The sequence below is a fragment of the Palaemon carinicauda genome, chromosome 1 (genome assembly GCF_036898095.1).
Source record: "Palaemon carinicauda isolate YSFRI2023 chromosome 1, ASM3689809v2, whole genome shotgun sequence".
NCBI classification, from domain to species: domain Eukaryota; kingdom Metazoa; phylum Arthropoda; class Malacostraca; order Decapoda; family Palaemonidae; genus Palaemon; species Palaemon carinicauda.
In genome coordinates, this window is record NC_090725.1 from 74,158,486 (window position 1) to 74,181,314 (window position 22,829).

At 42.9% G+C, this 22,829-nt stretch overlaps 1 protein-coding gene across 1 annotated transcript in view; it reads right to left on the reverse strand.

Moving 5' to 3' along the window:
• The window catches only part of Mtr4 (exosome RNA helicase Mtr4), a 110,069-nt gene that overhangs the window by 39,891 nt on the left and 47,349 nt on the right, over nt 1-22,829 (reverse strand). Inside the window, exons 4-7 of the mRNA XM_068382147.1 lie at nt 20,754-20,948; nt 19,896-20,196; nt 12,543-12,703; nt 5,816-5,941 (exon numbers count right to left, since the gene is read on the reverse strand). Of these exons, the coding sequence (XP_068238248.1) occupies nt 5,816-5,941; nt 12,543-12,703; nt 19,896-20,196; nt 20,754-20,948 (783 nt within the window). The remainder of the gene's footprint in view (nt 1-5,815; nt 5,942-12,542; nt 12,704-19,895; nt 20,197-20,753; nt 20,949-22,829) is intronic.

The window sequence follows — 22,829 nt, forward strand, 5'->3', positions numbered from 1 at the left end:
GTTTTAGCAGAGGTAGGGGATGTATGAATCAGATTTTTACAGTTAGGCAGATATGCGAGAAATATTTAGCAAAAGGTAAGGAGGTGTATGTTACGTTTATGGATCTGGAGAAAGCGTATGATAGAGTTGATAGGGAAGCAATGTGGAATGTGATGAGGTTCTATGGAATTGGTGGAAAGTTGTTGCAAGCAGTGAAAAGTTTCTACAAAGGTAGTAAAGCGTGTACTAGGATAGGGAATGAAGTGAGCGATTGGTTTCCGGTGAGAGTGGGGCTGAGACAGGGATGTGTGATGTCGCCATGGATGTTTAACTTGTATGTTGATGGAGGGGTGAGGTGAATGCTCGAGTTCTTGGACGAGGATTGAAACTGGTAGATGAGAATGATTATGAAAGGGAGGTAAATCCGTTGTTGTTTGCGGATGATACTTTACTGATTGCAGACGCGGAAGAGAAGCTTGGCCGATTAGTGACAGAATTTGCAAGGGTATATGAGAAAAGGAAGTTGAGAGTTAATGTGGGTAAGAGTAAGGTTATGAGATGTATGAGAAGGGAAGATGGTGCGAGGTTGAATGTCATGTTGAATGGAGAGTTACCTGAGGAGGTGGATCAGTTTAAGTACTTGGGGTCTGTTTTTGCAGCAAATGTGGAATGGAAGCAGATGTATGTCAGTGAGTGAATGAAGGTTGCAAAGTGTTGGGGGCAGTGAAGGGAGTGGTAAAGAATAGAGAATTGGGCATGAATGTAAAGAGTTCTGTATGAGAAAGTGATTGTACCAACTGTGATGTATGGATTGGAGTTGTTGGGAATGAAAGTGACGGATAGAAAGAAATTGAATGTGTTTGAGATGAAATGTCTAAGGAGTATGGCTGGTGTATCTTGAGTAGATAGGGTTAGGAACGAAGTAGTGAGGGTGAGAACGGGTGTAAAAAATGAGTTAGCAGCTAGAGTGGATATGAATGTGTTGAGGTGGTTTGGCCATGTTGAGAGAATGGAAAATGGCTGTCTGCTAAAGAAAGTGATGAATGCAAGAGTTGATGGGAGAAGTACAAGAGGAAGGCCAAGGTTTGGGTGGATGGATGGAGTGAAGAAAGCTCCGGGTGATAGGAGGATAGATGTGAGAGAGGCAGGATAGCATGCTAGAAATAGGAATGAATGGCGAGCGATTGTGACGCAGTTCCGGTAGACCCTGCTGCTTCCTCCGGTCACCTTGGCTGACCACGGAGGTAGCAGCAGTAGGGGATTCAGCCTTATGAAGCTTCATCTGTGGTTAATAACGGGGGAGGGTGGGCTGCGGCAACCTAGCAATACCAGCCGAACTCGATTGAGTCCCTTGTCAGGTGGGGAGGAATGTAGAGGGGAAAGGTCCCCTTTTTTTCATTTGTTTGATGTTGGCTACCCCCCAAAATTGGGGGAAGTGCCTTGGTATATGTATGATGATATACAGTAATAACCAGTGGTCGCAGACATCAGACCACACGGCTGTCAGTGCCCAAGAAGGTTGTGACAGACCTCCATTGATGACTTGAGAGAGGAGAACCTGTTAGCAGGAACCACACTTCAAGCTCGTTCCCCACAGTTCCTTTTGTTCTCAGATACTTCTAGCCAAGGGTGGTGTACTCTCCTAGGAAGGGAGCAAATCTCAGTCCTATGGTCAGAAGAGGACAAGGCCTTTCTCATAAATTTCCTGGAGATGAAAGCACCGCATCTAGCAATAGTCCACTTTTCAGACTCTGAAAGGTCACTCCGTGGTGCTGATGAGCAACAACTCTTTGGAAGGGACCTATTAACTCCAAACAAGGAGGCACAGCCTCTCGCCTGCTACGCCAACTAGCAGTAGAGATACCTCTTAGCAAGGTTCATCCCCAGGAAGAGGAACGTCATTACCAACCATCTGAGCTTATCTGGGACAACAGTTGGTTCCAAATTATTTTTGTTTCCTATAGTGGCAAAGAGACTTTCGATTTTGTGCAGTTCCCCGTCTCTGGACATGTTCGGCACTCACCTGAATCACAAACTACCGTTGTACTGTATTGCTCTCCAGTCCCAGATCAAGCTGCAGTGATGGAAGATGCTTTACAGCACCCATGGGACGGACTGGACTTTTACACTTTTCTGCCATTCTGTCTGGTTCATCACACAGTGAACAGAATCTGAACCTCCCAGGGAGTCAGAGTAATGTTAGTAGCTCCAAAGAGGTCAGAAACAAAGAGGTGTTCAGACCTGCTGGAACTTCACATGGAGGTTCCAAGAGAACTTCCACAATGGCCAAACCTGCTATGATAACCACACATAAGGAAGTTCCATGACGCAGTGCATTGTCTGTCTCTTCATGGCTGGAGATTATCCAGCATCTCCTCTGAAAGCAAGGCTTTTCGAGACCAACTGCGAAACAATTTTCCAGATAACTCGGAAAGTCTTCTGTAGTAGTCTACCAGACTAAGTGGAAAACCTTATGTGATTGGTGTCATAGGGGGAATATTACTCGACTCAAGGCCACTATTCTTCTGATTGCAAACTTTTTTGTGTTCCTGAGGAGCTAGAAATCCCTTTCAGTCATTGCGGTAAAAGGCTATCCCTCGGCCTTGAGCCAGGTTTTAAAACTGAAAGGGCTTGACCTCTCTTCATGGGAACTCTCAGCTCTCATTTGGAGTTTCAAGCAGTGTGGGGCTCCTTGAGAACTCAAACCCCATACCTGGGATGTGACTAAGCTTCTCAGGACCTTAACCCTTTTACCCCCAGGCTATTTGGAAATTTCCAACCCTTAACCACCAGGGGGTTATTTTTTTCCCAGCACATTTTGCAGTATATTTTATTTAAATTGCTCTAACAGGATTAATTTTTGTCATAGAGAGGTCAGGTTGGTCTCATTCTCTTGGAAAATGCCTGAATTTTCTCAAAAAATTATCAAAAATATGAAAAAAAAAATTCTTGTAGCATTTTTTTGCAAGGACGTACCGGTACGTCCATGGGGGTAAAGGGATGGCTTTTGTGAAACGTACCAGTACGTCCATGGGGGTAAAAAGGTTAAGAAAAAACTCTTATAAACCCATGCATAAAGCCTTAGACAGGGACCTTACCTTAAAGACCATCTTCCTCTTTGCCTTAGCTTCAGTCAGTAGGTCTATCTTAAGTCACATTCTAGAGGGTGGAAAGAATTATCACTATATTTTTGTTCCCAAATTTTTGGCTTAAACCAAGAATAGGCTTGAAAACGGTATCAGATTTGACTCTTTCACGATATTCTCCCTCAAAGAGTAGCTAATGACCCGGATGATATGCTACTCTGTCCCGCGATAGCAACTTATAAATATCTGAAGAGAACGGACTATCTTTGGCCTAAAATCTCCAATTTGTTCGTGAGCACAGGTTACTCAAAAAAGAAAGTATCCAAAAACAAAATCTCATTTTGGTTGTAAGAAACAATTATGAGCTTATAAATCCTCAGGGGTAGCATCACCAGGGATCCCCCTTCAAGCACGTGATACCCTTGGTCTTGCCGTAACCCTACCGTTCCGCAAAAAAAACACTGTTGCACAAGTCTAGAAAGCTGGAGTGTGGAAGAGACAATACACTTTTACAGATCATTATATTAAAGATTGTACGCACAGGTCTTAAGACACCTCATTGGGCCCTATTTTTGCAGCACAACAAATAATCTAATTGAACACTCTTAGGAGACATGTAACTTTTAGGAAAGGCATCAATTATTTTTTGCATTTTAGGGGTGATCTTGATTGGACTTGAAGCCTTCACTTGGAATTCACCCTAATGCAAGTAAGAATGCCTTATTTTTCATTATTATTAACAATATATTGGAGATATTTTTATGCAACACTTGATGTTCATATAACTTCACCCCTGGCAATGAATCATATCCTCTGGAATAGAACGTAAAGCATTACCTCTTTATGAGCCGTTCAAATATTATCCACTTTTGATCTTTTCCTATCATTTAATAGTAACTGTATCTCTTAGAGAGGAAGGGCATACCTCTTAATGGATACATCCCCCACCTAAGGAAGACACCCATATAAAGGATTCAAAAGTTTGTATTCGGTGTAGGAATAAGCTAGAAATTTTATAAAAAAAAAGAATTATTTTTTGAGAGCATCATGAGCAGGCATGATATGCCACATGCGCTGTAGTTACTTAGCAACTATAGAATGATGTAATCAAACCTCTTTTCTTAGATTGTCTGGTCATAGAGAAAACAAGACTAGGAGTATCTACATAAATGACCCAGGTTTGTATACATACATACATATACCAAGGCACTTCCCCCAATTTTGGGGGGTAGCCGACATCAAACAAATGAAGAAAAGGGGATCTCTCCTCTCTACGTTCCTCCCAGCCTGACAAGGGACCCAATCGAGTTCGGCTGGTACTGCTAGGGGTGCCACAGCCCACCCTCTCCCGTTATTCACCACAGATGAAGCTTCATAACACTGAATTCCCTACTGCTGCTACCTCCGTGGTCATCTAAAGCGACCGGAGGAAGCAGCAGAGCCTACCAGAACTGCGTCACAATCGCTCGCCATTCATTCCTATTTCTAGCATGCTCTCTTGCCTCTCTCACATCTATCCTCCTATCACCCAGAGCTTCCTTCACTCCATCCATCCACCCAAACCTTGGCCTTCCTCTTGTACTTCTCCCATCAACTCTTGCATTCATCACCTTCTTTAGCAGACAGCCCTTTTCCATTCTCTCAACATGGCCAAACCACCTCAACACATTCATATCCACTCTAGCTGCTAACTCATTTCTTACACCCGTTCTCACCCTCACTACTTCGTTCCTAACCCTATCTACTCGAGATACACCAGCCATACCCCTTAGACATTTCATCTCAAACACATTCAATTTCTGTCTCTGTCACTTTCATTCCCCACAACTCCGATCCATACATCACAGTTGGTACGATCACTTTCTCATACAGAACTCTCTTTACATTCATGTCCAACTCTCTATTTTTTACTACTCCCTTAACTGTCCCCGACACTTTGCATCCTTCATTCACTCTCTGATGTACATCTGTTTCCACTCCACATTTGCTGCAACAACAGATGCCAAGTATTTAAACTGATCCACCTCCTCAGGTAACTCTCCATTCAACATGACATTCAACCTTGCACCACCTTCCCTTCTCGTACATCTCATAACCTTATTCTTACCCAAATTAACTCTCAATTTCCTTCTCTCACACACCCTTCCAAATTCTGTCACTAATCGGCTAAGGTTCTCTTCCGCGTCTGCAACCAGTACAGTATCATCCGCAAACAACAACTGATTTACCTTCCATCCATGATAGTATCAATATAATTTCACAGGTGCCACTCCTGATCAATAACATATCATAGTAAGATATATAGGGAAAAACAAATAATTAGCTTCAACTTTATATTTAAAAAGTCAGGAAGCTGTAGCTTCAAAAGGGAAAGCATTACGAACACCAAGCAAAATTGCTTGAAATAATATTAACCCTTTTACCCCCAGGCTATTTGGAAATTTCCAACCCTTAACCCCCAGGGGGTTATTTTTTTCCCAGCACATTTTGCAGTATATTTTTTTTTAAAATTGCTCTAACAGCCTTAATTTTTGTCATAGAGAGGTCAGGTTAGTCTCATTCTCTTGGAAAATGCCTGAATTTTCTCGAAAAATTATCAAAAATATGAAAAAAAATATTTTTATAGCATTTTTTTGCAAGGACGTACCGGTACGTCCATGGGGGTAAAGGGATGGCTTTTCTGAAACGTACCAGTACGTCCTTTGGGGGTAAAAGGGTTAAGGAGTAAATCTAGAAAAATCAACACTTACATGAACAAGATTTTTCACCACCGAAGTATTCAGTTTTTCATCCACCATCATGATTACAATACCCTTGTCATCCTTTCCTCGTCGACCAGCTCGACCAGACATTTGGATATATTCTCCTGAAGTGACCTACGGAATTAAAATTTCAATCTATAATTTTTTAACAAAAGAAACAATTCTCTTAAAACAATCAATTGTATAATAGCCCACATTTGTAACCTCAAATGTCTTCAGACTCAACATACAAGAAGGGCAGGCCATTCAAAAACAATCAGGACCCATATGGAAGAATAAACAATCATCAGCACTAATATATTCATGTAAAGCAGTCTGGATATGAAATAAGGAGATTCAATGAGTCAGTGTACATACATACATACATATACCAAGGCACTTCCCCCAATTTTGGGGGGTAGCCGACATCAACAAATGAAACAAAACAAAAAAGGGGACCTCTACTCTCTACGTTCCTCCAGCCTAACAAGGGACTCAACCGAGTTCGGCTGGTACTGCTAGGGTGCCACAGCCCACCTTCCCAGTGTACTCAAAGAAATACTCAAGAAGCCTGGGGAAAACCTCTAGGAAATACAGCAAGGTCCTTGTGCTGGTAAGAACCGGTCACGTTAATGCATCAAATTACATTTCTTACGAAAAGTAAATGTTAGCAACCCCTGAATGCCATCACCAGCATGATATAATTGGAAGTAGAAGGAAGTTCGCTAACTCTATTATATTATTATCATTACCAATAGGTACTGTACTTCAATAAGCCCACTATGTTAAATTACCAAAATCCCATAAGGCTTGTTTTAACATAAAAATTTCAATTCTATTAAATGATATAAGCATTTTTTTTATAACTCTATGGTTTACCAAAACAAAGGTTATAAGAGTAACGAGTAGGATGGGCTACGGCACCAGCTGACTGTTGAGATACTATGGCTAGAGAATTATGGATCCTTTGACTGGCCAGACAGTACTACATTGGATCCTTCTCTCTGGTTAAGGCTCACTTTCCCTTTGCCTACACATACACCAAATATTCTCCTCTGTCCTCATACACCTGACAACATGAGATTAACAAACAATTTTTCTTTGCTCAAGGGGTTAACTACTGCAATTTAATTGTTAAGTGGCTACTTTTCTCTTGGTTAGGGTAGAAGAGACTTTTTACCTATGATAAGCAGCTCTTCTAGGAAAAGGACACTCCGAAATCAAACCATTGTTCTCTAATCTTGGGTAGTGCCATAGCCTCTGTACCATGGTCTTCACTATCTTGGGTTAGAGTTCTTTTGCTTGAAGGTACACCCGGGCACACTATTCTATAGTATTTCCCTTCCTCTTGGTTTTTTAATGTTTTTATAGTTCATATATGAAAGACTTATTCTAATATTGATACCGTTCTAAAAATATTTTATTTCAATTATTAAGTACTTCTCTTGTAGATTATTTCAGTTCATTATTTCTTTTTCTCACAGGGCTATTTTCCCTGTTGGAGCCCTTGGACTTATAGCATGCTGCTTTTCCAAATAGGGTTAGCAATTAATAATAATAATACTAAAGTGAGTCTACCCAGCCTTAACCTTTTCATTGCGGATCTGAGAATACGTTTCACAGCTTTGAGTAAATGTTCACGAAAAAAATTCATACATACATACATATACCAAAGGCACTTCCCCCAATTTTGGGGGGTAGCCGACATCAACAAGAAACAAACAAAAAAGGGGACCTCTACTCTCTACGTTCCTCCAGCCTAACCAGGGACTCAGCCGAGTTCAGCTGGTACTGCTAGGGTGCCACAGCCCACCCTCCCACATTTCCACCACAGATGAAGATTCATACTGCTGAGTCCCCTACTGCTGCTACCTCCGCGGTCATCTAAGGCACCGGAGGAAGCAGCAGGGCCTACCGGAACTGCGTCACAATCGCTCGCCATTCATTCTTATTTCTAGCACGCTCTCTTGCCTCTCTCACATCTATCCTCCAATCACCCAGAGCTTTCTTCACACCATCCATCCACCCAAACCTTGGCCTTTCTCTTGTACTTCTCCCATCAACTCTTGCATTCATCACCTTCTTTAGCAGACAGCCATTTTCCATTCTCTCAACATGGCCAAACCACCTCAACACATTCATATCCACTCTAGCCGCTAACTCATTTCTTACACCCGTTCTCACCCTCACCACTTCGTTCCTAACCCTATCTACTCGAGATACACCAGCCATACTCCTCAGACACTTCATCTCAAACACATTCAATTTCTGTCTCTCCATCACTTTCAGTCCCCACAACTCCGATCCATACATCACAGTTGGTACAATCACTTTCTCATATAGAACTCTCTTTACATTCATGCCCAACCCTCTATTTTTTACTACTCCCTTAACTGCCCCCAACACTTTGCAACCTTCATTGACTCTCTGACGTACATCTGCTTCCACTTCACCATTTGCTGAAACAACAGACCCCAAGTACTTAAACTGATCCACCTCCTCAAGTAACTCTCCATTCAACATGACATTCAACCTTGCACCACCTTCCCTTCTCGTACATCTCATAACCTTACTCTTACCCACATTAACTCTCAACTTCCTTCTCTCACACACCCTTCCAAATTCTGTCACTAGTCGGTCAAGCTTCTCTTCTGTGTCTGCTACCAGTACAGTATCATCCGCAAACAACAACTGATTTACCTCCCATTCATGATCATTCTCGCCTACCAGTTTTAATCCTCGTCCAAGCACTCGAGCATTCACCTCTCTCACCACTCCATCAACATACAAGTTAAACCACCAATTCATACTGCTTAATATTTAATTAAACCATTTTTTTTGTGATGTAGAACTTCTATTTTTAGAATTTACCATTATTTTTGCTTAGGTATATAATTTTACGCCTTAAATTATTTGATAAAAGAGTAAATACAAAGAAAAATTGCACAAAGATGATTTTATTAATTTTACCAATAATCCTTCACCCAATTCATTGATACCTCACACACTGATAACACAGTTTTCATAGTTTACTAAAAACTATTATTATCGTTAGTTATCACCTAAATGAGTAAATGCGTTGGTTAATTGTGATTAATAATGAAACAAACAAAATTGTGTACAAAATTGTGTACCTTTTGGGAGTCATATGTAGGGAAACAGGATATAGAATCGGCTTTATTAACCCTTTTACCCCCAGGCTATTTGGAAATTTCCAACCCTTAACCCCCAAGGGGTTATTTTTTTCCCAGCACATTTTGCAGTATATTTTTTCTAAATTGCTCTAACAGCCTTCATTTTTGTCATAGAGGTCAGGTTGGTCTCACTCTCTTGGAAAATGTCTGAATTTTCTCAAAAAATTATCAAAAATATGAAAAAAAAAAAAAATTATAGCATTTTTTGCAAGGACGTAACGGTACGTCCATTGGGGTAAAGGGATGGCTTCTGTGAAACGTACCAGTACGTCCTTTGGGGGTAAAAGGGTTAAGTTCATTTTGAATTTTCTAAGCATAAATCAAGTACAACTAAATTTGTATTAATACCTTTACATAACCAAAACCTAGCCTATAGGCCTACACAGATCATTTCATAAGTTAGCATTCATCTTATACTAGAAATTAAAATTCATTCTCATTTATCAACTCGTCTAATCTAAAGGTCGTTTATGCGTGGATATACTGTATACAATATTTACATTTATTTATTTCAGTTACAAATAAAGTATTCTTGTAAACCTTATTTTATAATTTTCTTCAGTAGTAGTAAGTCCAAAATTACTCAATAGTGTTTTCTGTCGCAGTACTGCATTCAGTTTGCTTTGATATGGCCCATGCTTGAAGTAACCTTTGTTTCTGAGTTTCAGTTTACATATCCTTAGTTATATTACTTTGTTTTTGTGAGTTTCATTTAATTTACATTACTTAATTATGTCATTCAAGGGTGAAAAACAAAAGCGTGTTAAACTTGGCTGTTTGTTTTGATGTTACCCACAAGTTAGTCTTCTGCCTTGAAAAATCACAAATTTTTAAGTAATTTGTATTTTTCCTAACGTACTTACCTAGAACTACCTTCTTAGGAGTTACTGGTTAACTTTACCTAACCGACCAGCTTTTTGTATAGTTTATCTCCCTCTTCCCGTTTTCTACGGGGTCAACCTCTGGCAGTGTGGTACATGCCCCGAGGCGACCCCGGGGTCAGGCAGCGTGCTAGCTCAGGTCAAATCGCCAGTAAGTTTCTGGTCGCGACGCGATAAACATCCGTTTGTTTTGATGTTATCCACATGTTAGTCTTCTGCCTTGAAAACTAGTAGTCTAATAAAGCGAACTAGATTTTAAAAAGGTGAGGGTTTTTGTAGTAGAAGGAACTAAAGTAATAATAAAATATACAAGAAAATTTCAACTCTGTTACATGCAGTACACCATCAAAACTGTAACTAAGTGGTGCACTAGAATCACGGGGCAAAACTTGAGGAGTAGGGCTAAGGTTTGAAATGGGGCAAGTTAGGCTATACTTCTGCCTTTGCCTGAAGACACATACAGGCCTTCTATGACTGTACAAAATAAGCTAAAGAAAACAAGAGCTTCTGAAGCTTATCACTTCAAACCCTGACACATTGGCTCAAGTGGCATTATCATCATCACAACTCTACAGTACTCTTTCATTAACGACAGGGTTAAGGAGTAAAAACCCTGTCGTTAATAAAATTTATCGTTAAACAAGTTACCCTTATAGTCAACATTGTAAACATAAAATTTCCTAGTCACATAATATAAACGTAGTCACTCTAGTCCATTTCTTTTATCGAGGCAGATTTGCACCGACTCGCAGCGGTGCCCTTTTAGCTCGGAAAAGTTTCCTGATCGCTGATTGGTTGGACAAGATAATTCTAACCAATCAGCGACCAGGAAACTTTTCCGAGCTAAAAGGGCACCGCTGCGAAACGGTGCAAATATGACTCGCTAAAAGAAATGGACTATAGTAGGCTAGTCCTGAAAAAATCTTATCTAATTTAAAGCTTATTATATGTGCTCATATGTTTCTTTGAAAGAGTGGTGATTCAATATATGAAATAGTTATTAGTATATGTACAGCACCTATACTGCAGTAAATCCATGTTTGCAAAAAGGCAACGCCTTAACCCTTTTAACCACAGGCTATTTGGAAATTTCCAACCCTTAACCCCCAAGGGGTTATTTTTTTCCCAGCACATTTTGCTGTATACTTTTTTTTTAAATTGCTCTAACAGCCTTTATTTTTGTCATAGAGAGGTCAGGTTGGTCTCATTCTCTTGGAAAATGCCTGAATTTTCTCAAAAAATTATCAAAAATATGAAAAAAAAAAAAGTTTTAGCATTTTTTTGCAAGGACGTACCGGTATGTCCATGGGGGTAAAGGGATGGCTTTTGTGAAACGTACCAGTACGTCCTTTGGAGGTAAAAGGGTTAAAATCCACGGCATTTTTATCAATCAGATCACTGCTACTTTTGGCATACAAAATATGAATATCAGGTAAGATTCAGTACTTTAGCCATTGACATGGATTCTTCTGTGCTTGAAAAGATCCTTACATTGCAGGAAAATATCTCTTCTTAGAGAACATTTTTGAGGAAAATTTCATAGGAACAAAACTGTTATTCATACATACGTACATACATATACCAAGGCACTTCCTCCAATTTTTGGGGGGTTGCCGACATCAACAAATGAAACAAAAACAAAAAGGGGACCTCTACTCTCTACGTGCCTCCCAGCCTAACAAGGGACTCAACCGAGTTCAGCTGGTACTGCTAGGGTGCCACAGCCCAACCTCCCCCGTTATAGAAAAACAATATTTTCTGTGTTTACTACTGAACAATTTCAGTGACCCACCTGAGTTCTCAGATTGGTAAAAAGGGGTCTACTCTTTAGGGATGCTTATGTATGTTACTGCTACCTAAAATTTGGCTTAGGTAAAATAATTCTTTTCTATTTAATCCGATACCAGAATATAAGATTATTTCTTTTTACATTGACATTCCAAACAATGATATGACTGGGCATAAATAGTGATGAATTAGTACCAAAAAGTGCAGAGTTGTGCCTTAAGGACATTCAAGCCTACAGGTGAGACGAGAGGTATTTTATGATTGATAAGTGAACTGTAGTGGAACACACAACTTTTACAAGATTTCTCAACAATTTAACTACATAAAAATATGCCTCTGAATTACCGAGCCAAATTTTTCTCTTCTTACGCTTAACCATGAATTCTATGAGAATCTATACACCTTACAATCATATATTTCTAAAAGGGTGATATACAACACATTAGGCAAGACCACACTCATTTCAGTTCAATATGTTTGCAAATGTATATCACAAGTAGAAACTAAATCCTATATTATCCCTTTTACCCCCAGGCTATTTGGAAATTTCCAACCCCTAACCCCCAGGGGGTTATTTTTTTCCCAGAACATTTTGCAGTATATTTTTTTTTAAATTGCTCTAACAGCCTTAATTTTTGTCATAGAGAGGTCAGGTTGGTCTCATTCTCTTGGAAAATGCCTGAATTTTCTCAAAAAATTATAAAAAAAATATGAAATAAAAAATTTTTATAGCATTTTTTTGCAAGGACGTACCGGTACGTCCATGGGGGTAAAGGGATGGCTTTTGTGAAACGTACCAGTACGTCCTTTGGGGGTAAAAGGGTTAAGAGCTACTAAATAATTATGTTTACTTGCATAAAGTAATTATCTTACCCATCTAAAATCTGTGCCATCAAACTTCTGTACAGATGTGAAGAGTACTGTTCTAGCAGGCATGTTCAAACCCATGGCAAAAGTCTCGGTAGCAAACAAGGCTTTGATCAATCCTTCACCGAATAAAATCTCAATCGCTTCTTTTATGATGGGTAACAGTCCTAGTAAGGAAAGAGAAAGAATGTTACACACAACCTTCTACAACAAAAATTGTCTATCAGAACCTGAAATAAAATAGATAACTATAGTCCGTTTCTTTTAGCGAGTCATATTTGCACTGACTCGCAGCGGTGCCCTTTTAGCTCGGAAAAGTTTCCTGATCGCTGATTGGTTGGACAAGATAATTCTAACCAATCAGCGACCAGGAAAATTTTCCGACCTAAAAGATCACCGTTGCGAGTCGGTGCAAATATGACTCTCTAAAAGAAATAGACTATAGATACAGTAATTAAATTCTGAAAATTACAAAACTGTAGAAAAAGAATATACTGTACCACAATATTATTTTGATTATATTTAACTAAATACCTTCACATGGAACACACTATTGTTGGTGCTTTTATGGTATCCAACAAGTACAATCCTTAACTAAAAAAGCACTTGAGAGTGCTGACCTCTGCCACGACATCTTTTTCTAAACCAGCTTGGCTTTCCCAGAATCAATTTAGACCGTAAGCGTATTTGAAGTTTGTGTGACAACCATGTACGAACTTGGGATTAAGGTTAGGTTTAATTTGGTCAAACTTTTGCTCAACCTTGACCTTGACCTTTGACCTAGGACTTTCAAAATTGCATCACTTCCATCTCTTAACATAACGATTAATCCTTAAAGTTTCACTACTCAACGAGTAAAATTGGGGCCAGAAGGTTGTTCATGCACAGACAAACGGGTGAAAACATAACCTCCTCTCAACTTTGTTGGCAGAGATAAAAATCCAGATACAGTAGAATACCTAAACTCATTTTGAAAAACAAAACTAAAGTAACTACTGTACTACTGTACTATTGTACTGCACTTCATTGAGCATTACAAGAGCTTTACATTGATACAGCAAACTCCCTTGAGAACCATCTCACACATTCAAATATCATGGTATAAACATAAATAGTCTGTTGAATTACTTTAGTAAACTTGAACCTAAACACCAGAGAAAGTTGGAATTCTGCAAATGAAGAGTGCCCTCTAAATCACCATCCCTGACCCCTATTTCCTTATATAACTACCAAAAAAAAATAAAAATTTTATATAATTTTTATTTCCCCTAGCTATACAAACCTGAGTTATTAAATGGGGTTACTAATGATCATATTTTCTACAACTAGTTCAGCCAAAATGTTGGATGATTGCGTCATGCTTTGTGCTGGGTAGACACAGCGTGTGTGTAAGGAACAAGCGGGAGGTTGCTCCCAGTGTCTCTTCACAACACTCACCTGGTGAAAGACTTGCAGGGTGGTTTAAGGCACGACCAGAGAATTTACTGGAGGTCGAGACCTGAGAAAGCATGCTCCCTGACCCGGGGTTAACCTCAGGGCGCGTATCACTCTGCCTGAGGTTAACCCTCACAGAAAACGGGAGTAGGGTAAACTACACAAAACTCTGGTCGGTTGGGAGGAGATCCCAGATACTCCTAAGAAAGTGGTTCGAGGTAAATACTCCGTGTTGGAACAATTTGTAGTTTATTCCTATGTGAATACAAACTTCTGTGTCATTAAATGGGGAGTCTTCCTTAGGAGGGAGGAAGTCTCCTTGAAGTTAAGAGGTTAAAACCCTCATCTCTGGATGATCCAATTACTATAAATAACAGTAAAAGATCAATCAAGAATCATATAAGATAGTGTGGCCACCTCGATAGGAGGCAAGGCTAAACTTTCGATTCTTAAGAGGTAAAAACTTGCCCTAAATTTAGTTGCTAGTAACAATAGTAAGTGATCAAGGACAACTGCAGGGAATATTGAAGCCGGCTCACAAAGAGGCAAGACTGATCAATCAGTCTTAAAAGGTAATCTTTTCCAGGGTGAAGTAATATGAACATTAAGTGTTACACAATGAACAAGAGGGCAATTTAGTATGACAATAAATACTAAATAGATTGACACACACTTACTTGCTTTGGGGTAAAAAAAACCCAGGCCAGACTTTAAGAGTAGAGGATCTTTTCTTCTTTTTCAGTGGTCGTCTAAGCTAAGAAAGTCAGAGTAATAAGTCCTGTGGCTGAAACACTGGCCTGCTTCCTGTGAGACTGCCAGTAGGTTCATCATAGTCCTAGTACCACTGTGCCCATTGAAAGAATGTCCACAGACTTGAATATGCCTTTTCAAGGTAACTATCCAACGGTGTGTTTCTTCCTATACTGTACACCAATTGAGGATTGTAATAAAGCGTGGTCTTGCAGAACGCTGAGGTTGCAGCAAATCCACATGTATCACATGCTCAACGGAGGGTCCCTAGCAACGCTTCCCCTGAGGGTACATAGGTTTTTATTTCTTATCTCTTTACCAAAGGAGACAAGACTCCTGAATGCCTTGCATCAGAGCGTGCGTATCACATGCTCAAGGGGGTCCCTAGCTATGCTTCCCCCGAGGGTATACAGATTCTAATTTCATTTCCTTTACAAAGCGAGACAGGGCTCCTGAATGCATTGCCTTAGAGTATGCAAAACACTCACTAATAACATATTTCAGAGGCTATTGTAACCAAGCAGTAGGTTGAACATTGAGGTTGTGGCAAATCCATCTAAATCATATGCTCAAAGGGGGGGGGATGCAAAGGATCTTCTGATATGATATGCTTGGGGAGAAAGAGTCTACGAAAACTCTCTTCCGAAGCAGTCGGAGCCCTGAACACAAAAAGTGGGTGGGAGCAATCTGTCCCAGCTGTTGTTTTATCACTGCTCTACAGAACAAAACCATGTAGTTGTTTGGGTGGTATGGAAACTCTTTGAGAGACCATGATGTGCAAGACTTTGCCTGGGGGTCTCCTATCCTGAGACTGGATTATTCTTGAGTCAGAAGTAGGGGGCAGTACGTAATTCTGATGTCTTGTAGGTAGTAGCTTGGCCCGGGCACCAACCACCCATTGTGATACTATCAATAGAGAGTTATGGGGTCCTTTGACTGGCTAGACAGTATTACATTGGATTCTCTCTGGTTAAAGTTCACTTTCCTTTGCCTACACATACATCGAATAGTCTGGCCTATTCTTTACAGATTCTCCTCTGTCCTCATACACCTGACAACACTGAGATTAACACACAATTCTCCACTCAAGGGGTTAACTACTGCACTGTAATTGTTCAGTGGCTACTTTCCTCTTGGTTAGGGTAGAAGAGACTCTTTACCTATGATGAGCAGCTCTTCTAGGGGGACTAACTTTTCCAACGACACGAGATGACCTATCAATCTTTGCCAGTCCTTGGCTCTCCTGGGCTGGCCCGACAGGAAGGGCCGGAGAATCTGCTCTAGGTTGTCCAGTCTCTCCGCGGAGGGGAAGGCTCTCGCCAACCGGGAGTCTAGAACCATCCCTAGGTAGGTCATCCTGGTGGAGGATATCAGCTGAGACTTCTCCAGGTTGATGGTGATACCCAAGACGCTGCAGAACCGCAGAAGTTTCGCGCCTTGCTCCTTCAGTGCTCCCTCTAAGGCTGAAAGCAACAACCAGTCGTCTAGGTACCGAATCAGGCGGATGCCCTCTTCGTGTGCCCAGGCTGAAACTATTGCGAAGCCTCTCGTGAAGACCTGAGGAACTGTCGACAGTCCGAGAGAGGGTTCTGAACTGTAACATCTGGGTACCCCATTTTACTCTTAGAAACTTTCTATTGGAGGGATGGACAGGGATCTGGAAGTAGGCATCCTTGAGGTCTATGGACATCATGAAGTCCTCTTCCCTCAAGGCCGCTAAGACCGACTTCGGGGTGTCCATCTTGAAGTCGGTCTTGCACCCGAACTTGTTGAGGGTTGAGAGGTCTATGACCGGTCTCCAGGCCCCTGTCGCTTTCTCCACCAGGAAGAGCCTGCTGTAGAACCCCGGTCCTGGATTCTTGACTGGTTCTACGTCCCTTTCGCGAGCATGGCCGAAACTTCCTCCTGCAACACTGTCTTTATCAAGGGGTCCTTGGGCGCCAACCACTCTGCCTGCTGGTCCGGGATCAGAGGGGGTGGCTCCGCTAGGAAGGGCAACCTGTATCCTTCCTTCAGCACTGCTACGGTCCACGGATCCGCTCCGTGGTCCCGCCATGCTTGCCAAGAGTGTTTGAGGCATCCCCCTACCTGAGGCTTCGGCAGGAGTAGGGGGCCTCCCATCTTATCTCCTTCAAAAGGTGCGGCTGGAACGTCCTCTCCTGGAGTTAGAATAGGATGGTCTGAAGCTCGTCTGAGGGGACAAAGTACCCCTACGGGAGGGCTGCGACGGGGTGTCCCTTCTGGGTGGATTGGCAAGGCGCGGGGAGGGTGAGAAACATCCGAAGAGGGTCTCCTATGGGCAGGCCGTCTTGCTGGAGGGGGTCTGGGTTCTCCCGCATCCTTCAGTTTCCTGACCCTCTCCATAGTCTCTTCCACTGCCTTCAGGAGGAACACCGACTCGCCCCACAGGGGTAAGTTCCTTAAGGCTCTCGCTTCTCTGTCTGGTAGTCCTCTGAACATCTTACTCAGGACTGTGTCCCTCTTCCTCAGGACCCAGTTGGCTGCCTGAGAGAGGACTGGTGCGATAGGAACTTGAGAGCCTTCCCTCCTGAGGTAATTAGTTCCCTCAGTAAGGCCTGGTTCTCGGGGACGGAGAGGTCGTGGGAGGCCTGAAACCTACTAACGTGCAGGCCCATCAGTCTAACCATGATGATACGTACACCAAATCCAGGGCCATGTCCTCCATCATGGAGGTCTCCGTCGGAGAAAAACATACAGTGGCTCCCTGGTTGAGGATGGCAATTGCTGACTCAACCGTACAGGGACCTTCGCGGCGCCCCTCCAGGAGATAAAAACGCTTCTGTGTCTTAAGTCGCTGGAGGAGTTTGGAAGCGCTCTGATTCCTGGGAGCACTCGCCTGGCTGGCTATGAACCTGTCTATGTGGTCCATACCAAGCCTAACGTCCCTCGCCAGGGGAAGAGCCAGCGAAGGCCTCTGTTGCACAGGGTTATCCACCATCCTGCTAAGCCCGGAGAGCCAGGCTTCGTCCGTCGAGGGCTTCGGCTCATCCAGCCTATGATGGCACCTGATGAGGGCCAGGACCTTCCTTTAAGTGGAGACCTCGTCCGTCGAACATTCTCCGCTATCCACGAGGCCCTCGGCTGAGTGGTCCTCCGCCTGAGTAGGAACGTCTAAGGCGGAGGGCTCCGCTTGAGGTGGAGGCATCCTTCTCTCGTGGAGAGCCCTTGGCGGCTCGACTCGCTGAGCGGGCAGCCCAGCTGGGACGAGGGTATCCGTCATGGGCCTACTGCCCCCTGCGGGGATCCATGTGGCTGCGAGCTTCCCCGTGCTAGCTGGATGACTCTTACGGTCAGGGCGTTCCATTGAACGGCTGGAGGCCTGGACAAGGCTGCCAATCCGAAGGGGCGACTCTCTCCGCTGTGCGGATGAAGTCAGAACCTTCGCGGGCTTATGCCTGTCGACCGAGACCTGATGCGAGGACTTCCGTCGATGTTCGGGCCTGCTGGAGGGGCCGTACCTCGAGGATGGAGAAAGAGCTCTCAGGAGCCAGCCAGAGGTACTTGGGACTGCTGAAGCTCCTAGGAGGTGGCTGCGTGGGATGGTGACACACACCCATTCTTCTTTTGACGAGAGGCTCCTCCTGTGTTTCCTCCTGGGGGATCTGGAACGCCTCCTGGCGTGGCGAGATCAGGAATGGGAACGGGAACGGGACCTCCTCCTGCGGGATCTGTCTCGTCTCCTCTTCGAGTCCCTCGGACCTTCGTCTTCCGAGGAGAAAGAGTACGACCCAAAAGAGACCGAAGAAAGGTAAGAACGTGCTGATCGGTCCGAGTCGTCCCGCGTTGCTGGTGGTTCTTCGTGCCAGTCCGCTGATGAAGAAGGCTGGAGAAAGACGGGCGGGAGCGTTGCTGAGGGCGCCGAGGGAGAGCAAGGCACTTTCTTACGGGTAAACCAGGTGTCGAACTCCTCCTCCAGTCTCATGGGCGACCTGAAGGGCGTCCTCGGCGGCGGCCACGCGAGGGGGTCCGAACTCGGTGAATCCTCCATCTCGGCATCTCCCCCGGCTGCTGAAGTACCTGAAACGCAGATCCAAGAAGAGGGGGAAGAGGCTGTGGCAGCCTTCCCCCACATAGGATCGACGGTAGAGACGGGACCTGCTGGCACCAGGCCCTCGTCTCCCGAACACACTCCCGTCCCTCCCTCAGGCCCCCCACTTGCCTGAACTGACACAACATCCCCACCAACAGACATCACGGACTCCTGGGGAAGAGCAATGGGCCGCTTCCCCGCAACAGACTTACCTCGTCCCCTACTCTGGGTAGGGGAAGGTGGCAGAGAAGCTCTCTCCGAAGAGGCATCGGGCAAAGCAAGAAGCGAGGCAATGCTTGGCTTCTTCGGCGACCTCTTGGTAGCCTTCTTCTTTTTGGTGCCGTAGCGCACCCACTGGACTTCATTCCAGGATTCACACTCCGGACACGTGGCTGCAGGGGAACACACACTGTCCCTACACGACGAACACAAGGAGTGGGGGTCGACTTCCGGCTTGGACAGAAAAGCCCCACAAGATTTACCGGCCATTGGCCCGAGGCAACGACGGGGATGCTCCATAACGAACCTGTAAAGCACCACAAGACACAGGAACACAGAGGGAAAGGGTAGGATAAGGTAAGGTATGAACACAAGAGGACCGCGTGGGACACAAAGGGTCGGACTGGGTAAGGAGAGCGCGGCGAGATGTTATCATGACGCGACCAGAAAACTTACTGGAGGTCGAGACCTGAGCGAGCACGCTCTCTGACCCCGGGTCGCCTCATGGCGCGTATCACTTCACCAGAGGTTCCCCCGCATAGAAAACGGAGGTAGGGTAAACTACAAAAAATTCTGGTTGGTTGGGAGGAGATCCCAGATACTAAGAAAGTAGTTCAAGGTAAGTACTCCGTGTTGGAACAAAGACAAATTAATTCTCTTGCTTGAGGGTACACTTGGGCACACTATTCTATCTTATTTCTATTCCTCTTGGTTTGTTATTTTTAAAGTTTATATAGGAGATATTTATTTTAATCTTGTTGCTCTTCTTAAAATATTTTATTTTTCCTTGTTTCCTTTCCTCACTGAGCTATCTTCCCCGTTGGAGCCAATGGGCTTATAGCATCCTGCTTTTCCAACTAGGGTTGTAGCTTAGCAAGTAATAATAATAAATAATAATACTGTACCTCCATGATGGATACCAATTCCTCTCCTTAATAAGGGCAAGACTGAAATAACTTGTGGCAATTGTCTGTCTTCATCTGAGAGAATGGAAATGGCATTCTCAAAAACTTCATCAACTAGCACCTTTTCTTCTGGTTGATTAAAGTCTAATTTGGACATCTGTAAGGCATATGCCTCACATTCCTTTTTGGAAAAACTGAAGATAATGACAGGCGCAAAATTCCTCTCCATAATCATTTTCACTATCTTATAACATTCAGATGCTTGCTGAGCTCCAACCTTCCTTCCTTTAGGAGCAGATGCCTGAAACATAAAAAAACAAAATGAAGATCGAGTATAGTTTCCTATGCATAGGATCTCTTCAAATTCATCTACCCTTATTGATAACTATTAACAAAGCAACAATCAAGACATTTTATGTGAAGAGTATAAGATTAAACAGATTTTATTTTAAAGCTAAATTTTTTCCCTCTGATACTATTAAAGGATATTCCCACACAGCCTTGAGGCAATAGAAGAGATACCTACACCATCTACATCTTTCCCTTCCCTAATGGACATCATTCAATCAGTTAGAACCTATTAAGGGAATCAGCATAGGTATATTGGGACCATAGGCTTCTCTAACCCCAGAATATTCTATGGTTAAAACTTGATGCCTGCATCAATCACAGGACAGTATTCACTCTTATATACACTCATGGTATTATGTGCATTTGAGGGTTAATACACTTTTGCACTAAAAATTTATAATACAGTACTGTATAGAAAGTGAATAAATGAGACTTTTGAAATAAGTGTGTGACATTAGAAAAAAAAATCAACAATTAAAAAAAAAAAAAAAAGTAAAGTTATAATACCTGTTCTGGTCCACTTTGAATAATGGTCATAGCCGCATTGAAGTTATCTTCTCGGAACTTGGAGTGTTCATCGACAACTAAGTATATACCTTCACCACCAGCAGGAAATACATAGTGCTGGAGAGGAGTTGGTCGATAGTCTGTGTATACAACATGGCATGGTTGATTGTGGAGATAGCAGATCCATTGGGCAAACTGTAACCAAATTACATTTTACTATGAAAATGGTGGAATTGATTACAAAAACAACATCTTGAAAAATGTTATTTTCATTAGTAAAATAAATTTTTGAATATACTTACCCGATGATCATGTAGCTGTCAACTCCGTTGCCCGACAGAAATCTACGGTCGGGATACGCCAGCGATCGCTATCCAGGTGGGGGTGTACACAACAGCGCCATCTGTGAGTAGGTACTCAAGTACTTCTTGTCAACAAGAACTCAATTTTCTCCTCGGTCCACTGGTTCTCTATGGGGAGGAAGGGCGGGTTCTTAAATTCATGATCATCGGGTAAGTATATTCAAAAATTTATTTTACTAATGAAAATAACATTTTTCAATATTAATCTTACCCGATGATCATGTAGCTGATTCACACCCAGGGTGGTGGGTGGAGACCAGCATACATGTTAACAAAGAAGCTAAGTATCCCGTATTTCATTTTATCAGTTATTCAAAATAACAAACATAAAATAAATAAGTACCTGGTAAGGAAGTCGACTTGAACTACTACTCTGCCTTTTTTAAGTACGTCTTCCTTACTGACCCTAGCGGTCCTCTTAGGATGCTGAACGACTCCTAGGTGCTGAAGTATAAAGGGCTGCAACCCATACTAAAGGACCTCATCACAACCTCTAACCTAGGCGCTTCTCAAGAAAGAATTTGACCACCCGCCAAATCAACCAGGATGCGGAAGGCTTCTTAGCCTTCCGTACAACCCAAAAAACAACAATAAAAAGTATTCAAGAGAAAGATTAAAAAGGTTATGGGATTATGGGAATGTAGTGGCTGAGCCCTCACCTACTACTGCACTCGCTGCTACGAATGGTCCCAGGGTGTAGCAGTTCTCGTAAAGAGACTGGACATCTTTGAGATAGAATGATGCGAACACTGACTTGCTTCTCCAATAGGTTGCATCCATAACACTCTGCAGAGAACGGTTCTGTTTGAAGGCCACTGAAGTAGCAACAGCTCTCACTTCATGTGTCCTTACCTTCAGCAAAGCAAGGTCTTCTTCCTTCAGATGAGAATGTGCTTCTCTAATCAGAAGCCTGATGTAGTAAGAAACTGCGTTCTTAGACATCGGTAGAGAAGGCTTCTTGATAGCACACCATAAAGCTTCTGATTGTCCTCGTAATGGCATTGACCTTCTCAAATAGTACCTAAGAGCTCTTACTGGGCAAAGTACTCTCTCTAGTTCGTTCCCCACCAAGTTGGACAGGCTTGGGATCTCGAACGACTTAGGCCAAGGACGGGAAGGAAGCTCGTTTTTAGCCAAAAAACCGAGCTGCAAGGAACATGTAGCCGTTTCAGAAGTAAAACCTATGTTCCTGCTGAAGGCGTGGATCTCACTTATTCTTTTAGCTGTTGCTAAGCACACGAGGAAAAGAGTTTTTAATGTGAGGTCCTTAAAAGAGGCTGATTGGAGAGGTTCAAATCTTGATGACATTAGGAACCTTAAAACCACGTCTAGATTCCAGCCTGGAGTGGACAACCGGCGTTCCTTTGAGGTCTCAAAAGACCTAAGGAGGTCCTGTAGATCTTTGTTGGTGGAAAGATCCAAGCCTCTGTGGCGGAATACCGCTGCCAACATACTTCTGTAACCCTTGATCGTAGGAGCTGATAGGGATCTTACGTTCCTTAGATGTAACAGGAAGTCAGCAATCTGGGTTACAGTGGTACTGGTTGAGGAAACTGCATTCGCCTTGCACCAGCTTCGGAAGACTTCCCATTTAGACTGATAGACTCTGAGAGTGGATGTCCTCCTTGCTCTGGCAATCGCTCTGGCTGCCTCCTTCGAAAAGCCTCTAGCTCTTGAGAGTCTTTCGATAGTCTGAAGGCAGTCAGACGAAGAG